This window comes from Tachyglossus aculeatus, chromosome 1 (assembly GCF_015852505.1).
Source record: "Tachyglossus aculeatus isolate mTacAcu1 chromosome 1, mTacAcu1.pri, whole genome shotgun sequence".
NCBI lineage: Eukaryota > Metazoa > Chordata > Mammalia > Monotremata > Tachyglossidae > Tachyglossus > Tachyglossus aculeatus.
Window position 1 is genome coordinate 40,775,005 of NC_052066.1, and position 17,044 is coordinate 40,792,048.

The following is a 17,044-nucleotide window of genomic DNA, read 5'->3' on the forward strand; positions in this document are numbered from 1 at the left end:
TCAAGCTCTCATCCTATCCCGTCTGGACTACTGCACTAGCCTTCTCTCTGATCTCCCATCCTCGTGTCTCTCTCCACTTCAATCCATACTTCATGCTGCTGCCCGGATTATCTTTGTCCAGAAACGCTCTGGACATATTACTCCCCTCCTCAAAAACCTCCAATGGCTACCGATCAATCTGCGCATCAGGCAGAAACTCCTCACCCTGGGCTTCAAGGCTCTCCATCACCTCGCCCCCTCCTACCTCACCTCCCTTCTCTCCTTCTACTGCCCAGCCCGCACCCTCCGCTCCTCCACCACTAATCTCCTCACTGTACCTCGCTCTCGCCTGTCCCGCCATCGACCCCCGGCCCACGTCATCCCCCGGGCCTGGAATGCCCTCCCTCTGCCCATCCGCCAAGCTAGCTCTCTTCCTCCCTTCAAGGCCCTGCTGAGAGCTCACCTCCTCCAGGAGGCCTTCCCAGACTGAGCCCCTTCTTTCCTCTCCCCCTCGTCCCCCTCTCCATCCCCCCGTCTTACCTCCTTCCCTTCCCCACAGCACCTGTATATATGTATATATGGTTGTACATATTTATTACTCTGTTTATTTATTTATTTATTTTACTTGTACATTTCTATCCTACTTATTTTATTTTGTTGGTATGTTTGGTTCTGTTCTCTGTCTCCCCCTTTTAGACTGTGAGCCCACTATCGGGTAGGGACTGTCTCTATGTGATGCCAATTTGTACTTCCCAAGCGCTTAGTACAGTGCTCTGCACATAGTAAGCGCTCAATAAATACGATTGATTGATTGATTGATTGATTCCCAGATTGAGCCCCTTCCTTCCTCTCCCCCTCGTCCCCCTCTCCATCCCCCCATCTTACCTCCTTCCCTTCCCCACTGCACCTGTATATATGTATATATGTTTGTACATATTTGTTACTCTATTTATTTATTTATTTTACTTGTACATATCTATTCTATTTATTTTATTTTGTTAGTATGTTTTGTTCTGTTCTCTGTCTCCCCCTTTTAGACTGTGATCCCACTGTTGGGTAGGGACCGTCTCTATATGTCGCCAACTTGTACTTCCCAAGCGCTTAGTACAGTGCTCTGCACACAGTAAGTGCTCAATAAATACGATTGATGATGATGATGATATATGTTTGTACGTATTTGTTACTCTATTTATTTGTACATATTTATTCTATTTATTTTATTTTGTTAATATGTTTTGTTTTGTTCTCTGTCTTCCCCTTCTAGACTGTGAGCCCACTGTTGGGGAGGGACCCTCTCTATATGTTGCCAACTTGTGCTTCTCAAGCGCTTAGTACAGTGCTCTGCACACAGTAAGCGCTCAATAAATACGACTGAATGAATGAATGAATGAAAAGGAGGGAAAAGGGGGGACTTGCCCAAAGTCACCCAGCTAAGAGGCGGAGCGGGGACGTGAACCCTTGACCTCAGGCTCCAAAGCCCGCGCTCCTTGCAGTGAGCCACGCTGATTGTTATTATTAGTATCAGCAGGGGCAGGGGGCTGGGGTCTCGGTGATTGCCGGGGGCGGCACGGAGCGGCAGAAAGGGCTCCGGGGGCCGCTGACCCCCCGCCCCCGATGCTGTGGCCCCGCCCCAGGCCCCGCCCCAACGTTGCTGCTGCTGTTGTTGCTTCTCGGGGGTCGGACGGCGCTGGGCAACCGTCATGAGCGGCGGCGGAAAAGAGGAGCCGCGGGCCCAAAGCAGGTGAGACTCGCCCGCCCCGGCCCGGCCCCACCGAAGCAGGCGCGGGGCGGTCCCGCGGCCGCGCTTCCCGCGCCCTGATCAATCAATCAATCGTATTTATTGAGCGCTTACTGTGTGCAGAGCACTGTACTAAGCGCCTGGGAAGTACAGTTGGCAACATATAGAGACAGTCCCTACCCAACAGTGGGCTCACAGTCTAGAAGGGAGAGACAGAGAACAAAACCAACCATCCTAAAAAAATAAAATGAATAGATATGTACAAGATAGAGTAATAAATATGTACAAACATATATACATATAAACAGGTGCTGTGAGGAAGGGAAGGAGGTAAGGATGGGGGTGACTGAGAGGGGGACGAGGGGGAGAGGAAGGGGCTCAGTCCGGGAAGGCCTCCTGGAGGAGGGGAGCTCTCATTAGGGCCTTGAAGGGAGGAAGAGAGCTAGCTTGGCGGATGGGCAGAGGGAGGGCATTCCAGGCCCGGGGGAGGACGGGGGCCGGGGGTCGACGGCGGGACAGGCGAGAACGAGGTACGGTGAGGAGATTAGCAGCAGAGGAGCGGAGGGTGCGGGCTGGGCTGGAGAAGGAGAGAAGGGAGGTGAGGTCGGAGGGAGCGAGGTGATGGACAGCCCTGATGGCCGGGGGCGATCGGGGGGCAACGAGGGGGAGGCCGGGGGAAACCGTCGTTTTCCGCCCGCGGTCGGGGGCGCGTAGCCTCCTCCTTCCCAAACCGAGGGCTTCCCCCATCCTCATCCTCCTTCTCCCGCCTTGCTCGGCTCTCGCGCCGAGGCGGGGCTGGCCCGCGGGGGCGGGGAATGAGGCGGAGGTAGCCCACGGGGGCGGGACTAGCCTATGGGGGACGGGGAATGGGGCCGAGTTAGCCCCCGGGGGCGGTCCCGAGGCGGGGCCTGTGGCCAACGCCGGAGGAGGAGGAGGCGGGAAATGGGAGGGGGGAGGCCGCTTTCTGTTTCTCTCTCTCCCTCTCTCTCCCTCTCTCTCCCTTTCTTTCTGTCTTTTTTTTTCCTTTGTCTCTGTGTCTCTTTTTTCCTGTCTCTCTCTCGCTTTCTCTGCCTCTTGTTCTCTTTGTTTCTTGCTGTCGCTTTGTCTCTCTCCCGCTCTTTTTGTCCCCTTTTCTCTTTGTTGTCTCTCTTGTCTCTTTCTCTTTTTCGCTTTCTCTGTCTCTCGCTCGCTCTCCCTGTCTGTCTCTTGCTCTCTCGCTCTTTTTGTCTGTTTCTCTGTCTCTTTTTCGCTTTTTTTCTGTCTGTCTCTTTTCCTGTCTCCCTCTTTCTCTCTCCCTGTCTGTCTCTCGCTCTGTCTCCCTGTCTGTCTCTTGCTCTCTCGCTCTTTTTGTCTGCTTCTCTGTCTCTTTTTCGCTTTGTTTTCTCTCTGTCTCTTTTCCTGTCTCCCTCTTTCTCTCTCCCTGTCTGTCTCTCGCTCTCTCTCCCTGTCTCTGTCTTGCGCTCTCGCTCTTTTTGTCTGTTTCTCTGTCTCTTTTTCGCTTTGTTTTCTCTGTCTCTTTTCCTGTCTCCCTCTTTCTCTCTCCCTGTCTGTCTCTTGATCTCTCGCGCGCTCTTTTTCTTTTTGTCTCTCTTTGTCTCTCTCTGTGTCTCTCTTTCGCTGTCGCTCTTTTTTCTCTCCGTTTCTGTCTCTCTCTCCCTCCCTTTTTCTTTTTCTCTTGATCTCTCTCTCTCGCTCTCCCTCCCTTTCAGTCTCTGTGACTCTGCTGGGAGCGCGATGGAGGGCAGGAGGGCGGGGAACGGAGGAGGGAGACAACGAACCGCTCCCACCTCCCTTTTCCGCGGCTTCTCTCTTCTGTCTCCATCATTCATTCACTCAATCATATTGGTTGAGCGCTATGTGCAGAGCACTGGACTAGGCGCTTGAGAAAGTACAATTCAGCAATAGAGACAGGCCCTGCCCACGACGATCTCACAGTCTAGAGGGAGGGAGACAGACAGCAATACATAGAAACATACCCATCAATATAAATGATGATGATAGCATTTGCTAGGACCTTACTATGTGCCGAGCACTGTTCTGAGCGCTGGGGAAGATACAAGGTCATCAGGTTGTCCCACATGGGGCTCACGGTCTTCATCCCCATTTTACAGATGAGGAACTGAGGCCCAGTGAAGTGACTTGCCCAAGTCACACAGCAGACAAGTAGTGGAGTGGGATTAGAACCCACGACCTCTGACTCCCAAGCCCAGGCTCTTGCCACTAAGCCGCGCTGCTTCGATTATAAATCAATAAAATTACTCCCCCCCCAGGGGCGGGGAGACTATTAAAGCCGGCCAGCTCTGTACTAGGTTCGGTGTCAGACGTTCTGGCGTGGTCTAATGGGAAGAGCTGGGGGCTGGGAGTCAGAGGACCTGGGTTCTCATCTCGGCTGTGCCACTTGTCTGCTGTGTGACTTTGGGCAAGTCACTTCACTTCTCTGTGCCACAGTTCCCTCATCTGTAAAATGGGGATGAAGACTGTGAGTCCCACGTGGGACAACCTGATTCCCTTATATCTACCCCCAGTGCTAAGGACAGTGCTTAGCACATAGTAAGCACTTAACAAATGCCATTATTATTATCTTGGCTTGGCCACTTGCCTGCTGTGTGACCCTGGGTAAATCGCTTCTCTGGGCCTCAGTTTCCTCATCTGTAAAATAGAGATTCAATGCGAGTACAGTCCTCCAGCACCCAGTACAGTGGTTTGCAGGTAGTAAGCAAAGACTTGGGAGAGTACAATCGAACAATATGAGAAAGCAGCGTGATGTAGTGGATAGATGGAGCATGGGCCTGGGAGTCAGCAGGTTATGAGTTCTAATTCAGGATGTGCTATTTGTCCACTGTGTGACCTTGGGAAAGTAACTTCACTTCTCTGGGCATCAGTTACTTCATTTGTAGAGTGGGGATTGAGACTGTGAGCCCCAAGAAGCAGAGTATGAACTGGAAAGGAGAAATTGTGGAGCCACAAAGTCTTCAACACAGCTGATGCAGTTGTTAAGTTGGAATATAAGTGCTTGAACCAGTCATAGCGGGTGGGATGAAGAAGAGGGTAGATTCTGGAGATGTGAAGGAAGACTTGACAAGATTTGGTGGCTGATAATATGGGAGTCGAGAGAGAGAGAGAAAGGTGTCTAGTCTGCAAGCTCCTTGTGGGCAGGGATCTTGTCTACCAATTCTACTATATTGAACTCTCTCTCCCAAGTATTTAGTACAGTGTTCTGCTCACTGAAAGCCCTCAGTAAGTGCCATTGATTTTTGGTTGGTTGACTGTGGCATCATTATAAGAACATCACCAAGAGAGGGCCCAGAAATACAGGATCTCAGAGTGAACAACTTCCTCCTCATCCCAAAGATGTGTTTTTCACAATGAACGCAATGTTCCATGTAAATGAGGTTATTTGAGGCAGAGAAAGAGGAATATGCATGGAAAGAGAACGGATGTCTTCCAGGAATTGGTTTCTAGGACATTGACTCCAGGCATTAGGAGTAGGAGGAGTTCCAGAAAGCCAAGATCTAATTTTATGCTCATATGTACGATGAGAAAATGGAATTACAGAGAAAGCATCTGGGATAAAGAAACAGAATACCAGTAAGCTCCTCTAGAATGTAAGCTCATTGTGGGCAGAGTGTATGTCTACCAACTCTATATTGTACTCTCCCAAGTGCTTAGCACCGTGTTGTACACATAGTAGGCACTCAGTAAATGCTATTGATTGTTTCACAATGAACATATAGTTACATGTAAATGGAGTTATTAGAGACAGAGAAATTGGAATATGGATGGATGAGGAGCAGATGTCTTCCTAGGAATTTGTTCCTGGGACTTTGACTGCAGGTCTTAAGTGGAGGAGGAATTGCAGAAAGTCAGGATCTGATTTTACGCTCATATACCCGATGAGAAAATGGACATACTGAGAAAGGAGCTAGGATAAAGAAACGGAGTACCACTGAAGCTCATTTCTCTATATGAACATACTAAAGAACCCAAATGTGGCATAATGGGATCAACAACTGGAAGGCGTGGCCGAGACTTCGTCTCTTTTGCTGACTCTTCCCGTCTTCCTCCTGCTAAACTGTGGGTGTCCCTCAGGGCTCTGGGCCCCCTGAGTCTCCCACGTGCTCTCCTGGGCTCAACTACCACCTCAACACGGATGACTCTCAAATCTACCTGACCAGCACCACACCTGTCTCCCTCCCTGCAATCTCTCATCTCAGTCAGTGGGATTTACTGAGTGCTTATTTTGTGCAGAGAACTGAGTTCAAAACAACAGAGTTGGAAGACATTTTCCTTGATCACAAAGAGCTTACAGTCTACATCCTATCCCGTCTGGACTACTGCACTAGCCTTCTCTCTGATCTCCCATCCTCGTGTCTCTCTCCACTTCAATCCATACTTCATGCTGCTGCCCGGATTATCTTTGTCCAGAAACGCTCTGGACATATTACTCCCCTCCTCAAAAACCTCCAATGGCTACCGATCAATCTGCGCATCAAGCAGAAACTCCTCACCCTGGGCTTCAAGGCTCTCCATCACCTCGCCCCCTCCTACCTCACCTCCCTTCTCTCCTTCTACTGCCCAGCCCGCACCCTCCGCTCCTCCACCACTAATCTCCTCACTGTACCTCGCTCTCGCCTGTCCCGCCATCGACCCCCGGCCCACGTCATCCCCCGGGCCTGGAATGCCCTCCCTCTGCCCATCCGCCAAGCTAGCTCTCTTACTCCCTTCAAGGCCCTGCTGAGAGCTCACCTCCTCCAGGAGGCCTTCCCAGACTGAGCCCCTTCTTTCCTCTCCCCTCGTCCCCCTCTCCATCCCCCCGTCTTACCTCCTTCCCTTCCCCACAGCACCTGTATATATGTATATATGGTTGTACATATTTATTACTCTATTTATTTATTTATTTATTTATTTTACTTGTACATTTCTATCCTACTTATTTTATTTTGTTGGTATGTTTGGTTCTGTTCTCTGTCTCCCCCTTTTAGACTGTGAGCCCACTGTTGGGTAGGGACTGTCTCTATGTGATGCCAATTTGTACTTCCCAAGCGCTTAGTACAGTGCTCTGCACATAGTAAGCGCTCAATAAATACGATTGATTGATTGATTGATAGTAGGGGAGACAGAAATGAAAATAAATTATAAATATGTACATAAGTGCTGTGGAGCTCAGGGTGGGGTGAATGTCTAGGGCTTAGAAGGTACAAGTCCAAGTGCCAGGGGGATAATAATAATGATGGTGTTTAAGTGCTTACTATGTGCAAAGCACTGTTCTAAGCACTGATGGAGAAGGAAGAGGGAGTAGGGGAAATGAGGGCTTAGTTGCGGAAGGCCTCTTGGAGGAGATGTTTGTTTTTTTTTAGCTACTTCTAGTTCCAGGATATGTCTAAATGGATGCCCCACGGGCCTCTCAGACTCACGTCTAAAATGAACATCTCATCTCCCCTCCCAAATCTTCTCCTCCCCCTAATTTTCCATCACTACTGACAGCATCGCCATCTTCCCCATAGCTCACGCTTGTAAACTTGACATTATCTGGTCAATTAGTCACAGGATGGTATTTCTTGAGCATTTACTTTGTGCAGAACAATATTCTAAGTATTTGTAAACACGTACTCTGCCCACAAGAAGCTTACAGGCTAGATGGGGAGACAGATGTATCAATAAAGTACAGGTAGGGGAAATTGTCACAGTATAAGGATATATGAGAGAAGCCACGTGGCTCAGTGGAAAGAGCATGGGCTTGGGAGTCAGAGGTCATGGGTTCAAATCCCGGCTCTGCCAATTGTCAGCTGTGTGACTTTGGACAAGTCAGTTAACTTCTCTGTGCCTCAGTTACCTCATCTGTAAAATGGGGATGAAGACTATGAGCCCCATGTGGGACAACCTGATCGCCTTGTGTCCTCCCCAGAGTTTAGAACAGTGCTTTGCACATAGTAAGAGCTTAACAAATGACATTATTATCTGTACCTAGGTGCTGTAGAGCCTGGGAAGGGATGGATATCAAAGTATTTACAGAATAATTATAAGTGGTATTTATTAAGCACTAATTATGTGCCAGGCATTGTACTAAGCGCTGGGGTGGATACAAGCAAATCAGGTTGGACACAATCCCTGTCCCGAGTGGGGCTCACAGTCTCAATCTCCATATTACAGATGAGGTAATTGAGGCCCAGTGAAGTGATTTGCCCAGGGCCATATGGCAGACAAGTGGTAGTGCTGGAAACAGACCCATGAACCTGGGTTCTCACCCTGGCTCTGCTACATGTCTACGGTGTGACCAAGGGCAAGTCACTTCCCTTCTCTGGGCCTCATTTACCTCACCTGTAAAATGGGGCTGAAGACTGTGAGCTCCATATGGGACATGGACTGTGTCCAACCTAGTATCTACAGTAAGCACTTAAATGCCATTTTTTACAAATGTGCATAGGTGTTGCAGATGGGAAGGGCAGCTAGGGCAAGTGAGCCCATTGTTGGGTAGGGACCGTCTTTATATGTTGCTGACTTGTACTTCCCAAACACTTTGTACAGTGCTCTGCACACAGTAAGCACTCAATAAATACGATTGAATGAATGCATGAATGAAGTGAGGGCTCAGTCAGGGAGGGCCTCGGAAAGGAGATAAGATTACAGTAGGGCTTTGAAGATGGGGAGAATGGTGGTCTGTGGGCTATGCAGGGGAAGGGAATTCCGGGACAGAGGTAGGACATCGGCAAGGGGTGAGCAGAGAGACAGATGAGATGGAGGTACGGTGAAAAGATTGGCAGTAGAGGAGCAAAGTGTGTGGAGTGGGTTGAAGTAGGAGATCAGAGAGATAAGGATAGGCAGGAGGAGCTGATTGTGAGCTCCTTATGGGCAGGGAATGTCACTGTTTATTGTTGTACTTTCCCAAGCACTAACTACAGTGCTCTGCACATAGAAAGTGCTCAGTAAATACGATTAAATGAATGAATGCCTTAAACCTGATGGTAAGGAGTTTCTGTATGATGGTGAGATGGATTGACATCCACCGGAGGTTCTTGAAGAGTAGGGAGGTGTGGACTGAAAGGTTTTGTAGAAAACAATCTGGGCAGCAGAGTTTGGTATGGATTGAAGAGGGCAGAGACAGGAGTCGGGGAGGGCAATGAAGAGGCCATTGTAGTTAAGGTGGGCTATAAATGATTGGATCAGCATGGTAGCAGCTCAGATGGAGAGGAAGGGCAGATTCTAGAGATGTTGTGAAGGCAGAATTGACAGGATTTTGTGACAGACGGAATATGTGGGTGTTTTGTTGTCTGTCTCCCCCTTCTAGACTGTGAGCCCATTGTTGGGTAGGGACCGTCTCTATATGTTAATGATTTGTACTTCCCAAGCGCTTAGTACAGTGCTGTGCACACAGTAAGCGCTCAATAAATATGATTGAATGAATCAATCGTATTGAGCGCTTACTGTGTGCAGAGCACTGTATTAAGCACTTGGGAAGTACAAGTTGGCAACACATAGAGACGGTCCCTGCCCAACAGTGGGCTCACAGTCTAGAAGGGGGAGACAGAGAACAAAACATATTAACAAAATAAAATAAATAGAATAGATATGTACAAGTAAAATAAATAAATAGAGTAATAAATACGTACAAACATATACACATATATACAGGTGCTGTGGGGAATGGAAGGAGGTAAGGGGGGGAATGAACAGAAGTTACAGGTTTATGAGGTGGGATGCTGGTCTTGTCTGCAGTGCTGGGGAAGTCTTGGGGAGTACAGAGTTTGTGTGAGAAGGGGCACTCCGTTCTGTACACGTCAAGTTTGTGGTGGTAGGACATCCAGATAAAGGTATCCCAAAGATAAAAGGAAATGTGAGACTGCAGAGTAGGGGAGAGGTCAGAGTTGGAGAGGTAGATTTTTTTGAATCATCTGCATAGAGATGATAGTTGAAACTTTTTTTTGGGGGGGGGGGGGGGGGCGAGTGAATCATCCGAGGGAGTGGATGTGGATGGAGAATAGAAGGGGATCTGGAACTGGGCCTGAGAGGCAGAGGAGGAACTGGCAAAAGAGACTGAGACAGAGCCACTAGAGAGGAGGAGAACCAGGAGAGGACAGTGTCAGTGAAGCCAACTTTGGATAACTTTTCCAGTAGAAAGATCTGATCCACAGTGTCAAAGGTGGTTGAGAGGTTGAGGAGGATAAGGATGTTGCCGAGTCCTTTGGATTTGGCAAGAAGGAGGTCTCTGTTGACCTTAGGGCAATTTTCGTGGAATGGAGGGGATAGATACCAGGTTGGAAGGGGTCAAGCGGAGAATTAGAGGAGAGGAAATAGGGACAGCAGGTGTAAACGACTCACTCGAGGAGTTTGGTAGGAGGGAGATGGGGTGATAACTGAAGGATGTCATGGGGCCAAGAGAGGGGTTTTTGAGTATAGGATATATGGGTGGGTTTGAAACCAGTGGGAAAGGAGCCACGGGAGAGTGAGCAGTTGAAAATGGGGGTCAGCTAGGTTAGAAAGGAGGGGGCAAGGGTAAGGTGTGAGTGATTTGGGTCAGAGACACAGGTGGAGGGGTTTGATTTTAAGGGCAGGTGGGAGATGTCCCCTTGAGAAACTGCTGGGAAGGTTGGCATAATTCATTTATTCAATCGTATTTTTTGAGCGCTTACTGTGTGCAGAGCACTGTACTAAGCACTTAATTGGCCCAAGGCATATGAAACTTTCATTTGAGTTCTATATCTCATAACCCCCTATTTATAAACAGCAATAAGCGTATTGTATTGTGACCTTGGGCAGATTACTTGACTTCTCTGTGCCTCCGTTCCCTCATCTGCAGAACGGGGATTCAATACTTGTTCCCCCTAGAACTTAGACTATGCGCCCCATAGTGAGACCTGATGATCTTGTATCTACCCCAGTGCTTAGTATAGCGCTTGGCACATAGTAAGCGCTTGCAAATATCACAATTATTATTATCCCCATGTGAGACAGGGACTGTGCCCAACCTGATTAACTTGTATCTATCCCAGTGCTTAGAACAGTGCTTGTCAAAGAGTAAGTGCTTAACAAATATCGTAAAAATAATGAATACCATAATGATAATGACCTGGAAAATTTCTCTTTCCCATATTGTTCTGTGTCCCTTTTTCATTGCTCAGTGAGTCTGAACACTTTAGTTTACTATCCCTCTCTGCACCAGTCATAAAAGGCCCTGTCCCTCACTTTTAAAAAATGTTAAGTGCTTACTATGTTCCAGGGACTGTACTAAGTGCTGGAGCAGGTACAAGATAATCAGTTTGGACACAGTTCATGTTCCACATGGGACTCAGTTTTCATCCGCATTTTACAGATGAGGTAACTTCTGAGACACAGAGAAGTTAAGTGACTTTCCCAAAGTCACCCAGCAGAGAAGTGGTGGAACTGGGATAAGAACCCAGGATCTCTGACCCCCAGGGCCCTGCTCTTTCCACTAGGGCACACTTCTGCATAACCACCTCTAATTCTCATCTGACTACTAAATGTAGGGTTGCACGATTAGGTCTTCATTGCAGTGCAGAAAGTCCAAAGTAATCCTTGGAGACAAGGACAACAACAGTGTTCGCTTTCAGGGGCAGCCACAGCTCCAATCAAAGTCTTTGGCAGCAGCACTGGAGGAAGAGGAGGAGGAGGACTTGTGGTTTTGAATGGCCATGATCTTTTGCAGGAATCAATATCCATTACGGTATTGATGATTTCTGGGATGTGGTTTTCTTTTTTCAAGTACCCGCCAATCAGAGGAGAGACAGTTGAGAGCAGTTGTTTTTTGGCTATTGCCATTTCCTGGTTTCTTGCCATCAGAAGCATGACTCATTCAGTCCTTTTTATAGAGCACAGAAGCTGTGTGGGGATTCTACAGTGGGTATCTTCCTATTCTCTTACAAATTCTTAAACAGAACTTACTGAGTGTGGCGTACTGTACTAAGTGCTTTACAGAGTAGAATAATAATAATAATAATGGTATTTGTTAAACACTTACTATGTGCCAAGCACTGTTCTAAGTGCTGGGATAGATACAAGGTAATCAGGTTATCCCACGTGGGGCTCAAAGTCTTATCCCTATTTTACAGATGAAGTAACTGAGGCACAGAGAAGTTGTGACTTGCCCAAAGTCACACAGCTGATAAGTGACGGAGCTGGGGTTAGAACCCACGACTTCTGACTCTAAAGTTGGTGCTCTTTCCACTAAGCCACGCTGCTTCTCTAATATAACAGAGCTTGTAGTGTGGAGATGAGCTTATGGTTTAGTGAGTGATGGGGGAAAGTAGCAGGCAAAGACTAAGGTCCTCTTGCTCCTCTCAGAAACTCTCCTTGGCCCAACTGGACTTTCATCTTTCAGTCTCTTGGTACTCCAAAGTCAGAAACTCATAATGCAAAACCAACCACATCCTTTCTATGTCGATAGAGTACACGGTTTTCGGGCTTCCGAGTGAAACTGGCAAAATTGTTGATCATTCACTAAGCCTATGTATGCTGACCGCTGATGTTAGGAAACCAAGGAGTCAGCTTTAGACCAAAAAAAAAAAAATTGGGACAAGTACAGATGCAAGAGAGAAAATGTTTAGCTTCTAGTCTCTTAACTTGTGGGTATGGATCATGTCTTCCAACTAACTGCGTTATACTCTCCAAAGTGCTTAGTACAATGGTCTGTACACAGCAAATTTCTCAATAAATGCCATTGATTGACATTGGAGATCAATTTTAGCCCTTAGCCAAAAGGGGGAAAATGATGGGAGGAGGACCTCAATAGCTGCTTGGTTTGTGTTTAAACAGAAACAGGTCATGAGAAGCAAACGTAGCCCAGTGGAAAGATCTGGGGCCTGAGAGTCAGGGAGCCTGAGTTCTAATACTGCATCAGCCTCCTCTCTGATCTCCCGTCCTCCTGTCCCTCCCCTCTTCAGTCTATACTTCACGCTGCTGCCCGGATCGTCGTTGTGCAGAAACGCTCTGGGCATGTTACTCCCCTCCTCAAAAATCTCCAGTGGCTACCAATCAGCCTACGCATCAAGCAAAAACTCCTCACTCTCGGCTTCAAGGCTCTCTATCACCTTGCCCCCTCCTATCAATCAATCAATCAATCGTATTTATTGAGCGCTTACTATGTGCAGAGCACTGTACTAAGCGCTTGGGAAGTACAAATTGGCATCACATAGAGACAGTCCCTACCCAACAGTGGGCTCACAGTCTAAAAGGGGGAGACAGAGAACAGAACCAAACATACCAACAAAATAAAATAAGTAGGATAGAAATGTACAAGTAAAATAAATAAATAAATAAATAAATAGAGTAATAAATATGTACAACCATATATACATATATACAGGTGCTGTGGGGAAGGGAAGGAGGTAAGACGGGGGATGGAGAGGGGGACGAGGGGGAGAGGAAAGAAGGGGCTCAGTCTGGGAAGGCCTCCTGGAGGAGGTGAGCTCTCAGCAGGGCCTTGAAGGGAGGAAGAGAGCTAGCTTGGCGGATGGGCAGAGGGAGGGCATTCCAGGCCCGGGGGATGACGTGGGCCGGGGGTCGATGGCGGGACAGGCGAGAGCGAGGTACAGTGAGGAAATTAGTGGTGGAGGAGCGGAGGTTGCGGGCTGGGCAGTAGAAGGAGAGAAGGGAGGTGAGGTAGGAGGGGGCGAGGTGATGGAGAGCCTTGAAGCCCAGGGTGAGGAGTTTCTGCCTGATGCGCAGATTGATCGGTAGCCATTGGAGGTTTTTGAGGAGGGGAGTAATATGTCCAGAGCGTTTCTGGACAAAGATAATCCGGGCAGCAGCATGAAGTATGGATTGAAGTGGAGAGAGACACGAGGATGGGAGATCAGAGAGAAGGCTAGTGCAGTAGTCCAGACGGGATAGGATGAGAGCTTGAATTAGCAGGGTAGCGGTTTGGATGGAGAGGAAAGGGCGGATCTTGGCAATGTTGCGGAGCTGATACCGGCAGGTTTTGGTGACGGCTTGGATGTGAGGGGTGAATGAGAGAGCGGAGTCGAGGATGACACCAAGGTTGCGGGCTTGTGAGACGGGAAGGATGGTAGTGCCGTCAACAGAGATGGGAAAGTCAGGGAGAGGACAAGGTTTGGGAGGGAAGACAAGGAGCTCAGTCTTCGACATGTTGAGCTTTAGGTGGCGGGCGGACATCCAGATGGAGATGTCCTGAAGGCAGGAGGAGATGCGAGCCTGGAGGGAGGGGGAGAGAGCAGAGGCAGAGATGTAGATCTGGGTGTCATCAGCGTAGAGATGATAGTTGAAGCTGTGGGAGCGAATGAGGTCACCAAGGGAGTGAGTGTATATTGAGAACAGAAGGGGACCAAGCACTGAACCTTGGGGAACCCCCACAGTAAGAGGATGGGAGGGGGAGGAGGAGCCTGCAAAAGAGACTGAGAAAGAACAACCGGAGAGATAAGAGGAGAACCAGGAGAGGATGGAGTCTGTGAAGCCAAGGTCAGATAACGTGTTGAGGAGAAGGGGGTGGTCCACAGTGTCAAAGGCAGCTGAGAGGTCGAGGAGGATTAGGACAGAGTATGAGCCGTTGGACCTCCCTTCTTTCCTTCTACAGCCCAGCCCGCAGCCTCCGCTCCTCTGCCACTAACCTCCTCACTGTGCCTCGTTCTCACCTGTCCCACCGTCGACCCCCGGCCCACGTCCTCCCCCTGGCCTGGAATGCCCTCCCTCCGCACATCTGCCAAGCTAGCTCTCTTCCTCCCTTCAAAGCCCTACTGAGAGCTCACCTCCTCCAGCAGGCCTTCCCAGACTGAGCCCCCTCCTTCCTCTCCCCCTTCCCATCCCCCCCGCCCTACCTCCTTCCCCTCCCCACAGCACCTGTATATATGTTTGTACAGATTTATTACTCTATTTTACTTGTACATATTTACTATTCTGTTTTATTTTGTTAATATGTTTTGTTTTGTTGTCTGTCTCCCCCTTGTAGACTGTGAGCCTGTTGTTGGGTAGGGACTGTCTCTACATTCATTCATTCATTCAGTCGTATTTATTGAGCGCTTACTGTATGCAGAGCACTGTACTAAGCGCTTGGGAAGTACAAGTTGGCAACATATGGAGACGGTCCCTACCCAACAGTGGGCTCACAGTCTAGAAGGGGGAGACAGAACAAAACAAAACATATTAACGGAATAAAATAAATAGAATAAATATGTACAAGTAAAATAAATAGAGTAATAAATACGTACAAACATATATACATATATGCAGGTGCTGTGGGGAAGGGAAGGAAGTAAGGCGGGGGGGATGGAGAGGAGGAGGAGGAGGGAGGAGGAGTACAAGTTGCCAACTTGTACTTTCCAAGCTCTTAGTACAGTGCCCTGCACACAGTAAGCGTTCAGTAAATATGACTGAATTTACTGAAGCAGCGTGGCTCAGTGGAAAGAGCCCGGGCTTTGGAGTCAGAGGTCATGGGTTCGAATCCCAGCTCTGCCAATTGTCAGCTGTGTGACTTTGGGCAAGTCACTTAACTTCCCTGTGCCTCAGTTACCTCATCTGTAAAATGGGGATGAAGACTGTGAGCCCCCCGTGGGACAACCTGATCACCTTGTAACCTCCCCAGTGCTTAGAACAGTGCTTTGGACATAGTAAGTGCTTAATAAATGCCATTATTATTATTATTATTATGACCTTAGGCAAGCATTTAACTTCTCTGTGCCTATTTGCTGCGTAAGGTGGGGATTAAATTTCTGTTCTCCCTCCCCCCTGCTCTGTGAGCCCCATGACGGATAGGGGCTGTGCCTGTTTTGATTATGTTGTATCTACCCCAGTGCTTTGTGCAGTGCTTGGCACAGAGTAAATGCTAAACAAGTACTATTTACTATTTTATTATTTATAAGGGAAGGATAACTATTTATAAGGAAAGAGATAAGGAAACAGGTAAAAAGTTAAAAGTACCACAAACAATAAGAACTTTACTGACAGAGAGCCAATAAAGATTTCAGAAAGGTGATGTGGCACTCTGATAACTCTAAAAATTAGAGAAGCAGTGTGGATCAGTGGAAAGAACCCAAGCTTTGGAGTCAGAGGTCATGGGTTCTAATTCCGCTGCTGCCACTTGTCAGCTGTGTGACTTTGGGCAAGTTGCTTAACTTCTCTGTGCCTCAGTTCCTCACCTGTAAAATGGGGATGAAGACTGTGAGCCCCATGGGGGACAACCTGATCACCTTGTATCCTCCCCAGTGCTTAGAACAGTGCTTTGCACATAGTAAGCATTTAACAAATACCATCATCATCATTATTATTATTAGACAAATATAGGAGTAAGGGCTAGGGGAAAAAAGAATAAAGACCTCTCCCTCATCCCCTGTCCCCCAAATCCTTAAAAGTTTTCAGGGAGGAAGACCAGGAAATAGAGAAAACAACATCCTGAATCTTAAACAGCAAAAGCCTAATCTACCAACTCACACAAACCAGTCCCCTCAGCTGTATATCCAATATGATAATAAAGAACAAAGTATTTTTTAAATACATAGCCAAGGAAACCGCATGTGGCAGAAAGAGGAAATGTATAGGAAGGAAAGTGTGTATTAAGTCCCCAATCCCAGGATGACTGAACCATAGAAGTGGGAGAGATAAGATGCCCAGGAAAGAATCAGAAAAGCACAATGAGGAACTGAAGATAAACAGATAAACCTACCTGGCAGTGGGAGAAACACTAGCATAGCTACTTTAAAACCTATTAAAGTTTCTCAGTTTAAAGTACTTGTGTGAAAATAAATCATTATTTTTATACATAGTTGTATAAGTTCTAGAAACATTTATGGGAAAACAATCATTTGTTATCTTTTTGAAAGATAAAAACAAATAACACAAGAAAACATCCTGAGAAATGGAACAGCTCGTTTCCCGAAACTGAACATTGAACAATCTAGGGTAAATACATCAGTTTGACTTGTGGTAAGTTATTGACAATTAAGTCATCAGTGAAAGCAGTTGTCTACAGGAGCAGAAAGTAACAGGTGTTCAGGCCCTACTGCTGCTGCAAAGGCTGGAGTGGTTTCAGAACAGCTTTCTTCCACTCTGATGCTGGGGACATAGACTCCAACTTCTTGGGTTGTCCTCTATTCAAACTTAGTTTTTTTTTTCTGGTATTTGTTAAGCTCTTACTGTTTGCCAGGCACTGTACTGACCACTGGGGTAGATGAAAGATAATCAGGTCGGACACAGTCCGTGTTCCCACGTGGGGCTCACAGTCTTAATCCCCCTCTTATAAGGTGAGGAAACTGAGACATAGAGAAGTGAAGGGAGTTGCCCAAGGTCAAACAGCAGACAAGTGGCAGAGCCAGGATCAGAACTCATGACCTTCTGACTCCCAGGCCCATGATCTAACCACTGTGC

General features: G+C 47.7%; 1 protein-coding gene across 2 annotated transcripts in view; it reads left to right on the top strand.

The window, feature by feature from the left end:
- The first annotated feature begins 1,664 nt into the window (after positions 1-1,664).
- The window catches only part of CARD8 (caspase recruitment domain family member 8), a 64,590-nt gene continuing 49,210 nt past the window's right edge, over positions 1,665-17,044 (top strand). For both annotated transcript variants that reach the window (XM_038746767.1, XM_038746777.1), the window contains exon 1: positions 1,665-1,720. In XM_038746767.1, coding sequence (XP_038602695.1) covers positions 1,680-1,720 — 41 coding nt within the window. In that variant the 5' untranslated portion in view covers positions 1,665-1,679. The remainder of the gene's footprint in view (positions 1,721-17,044) is intronic.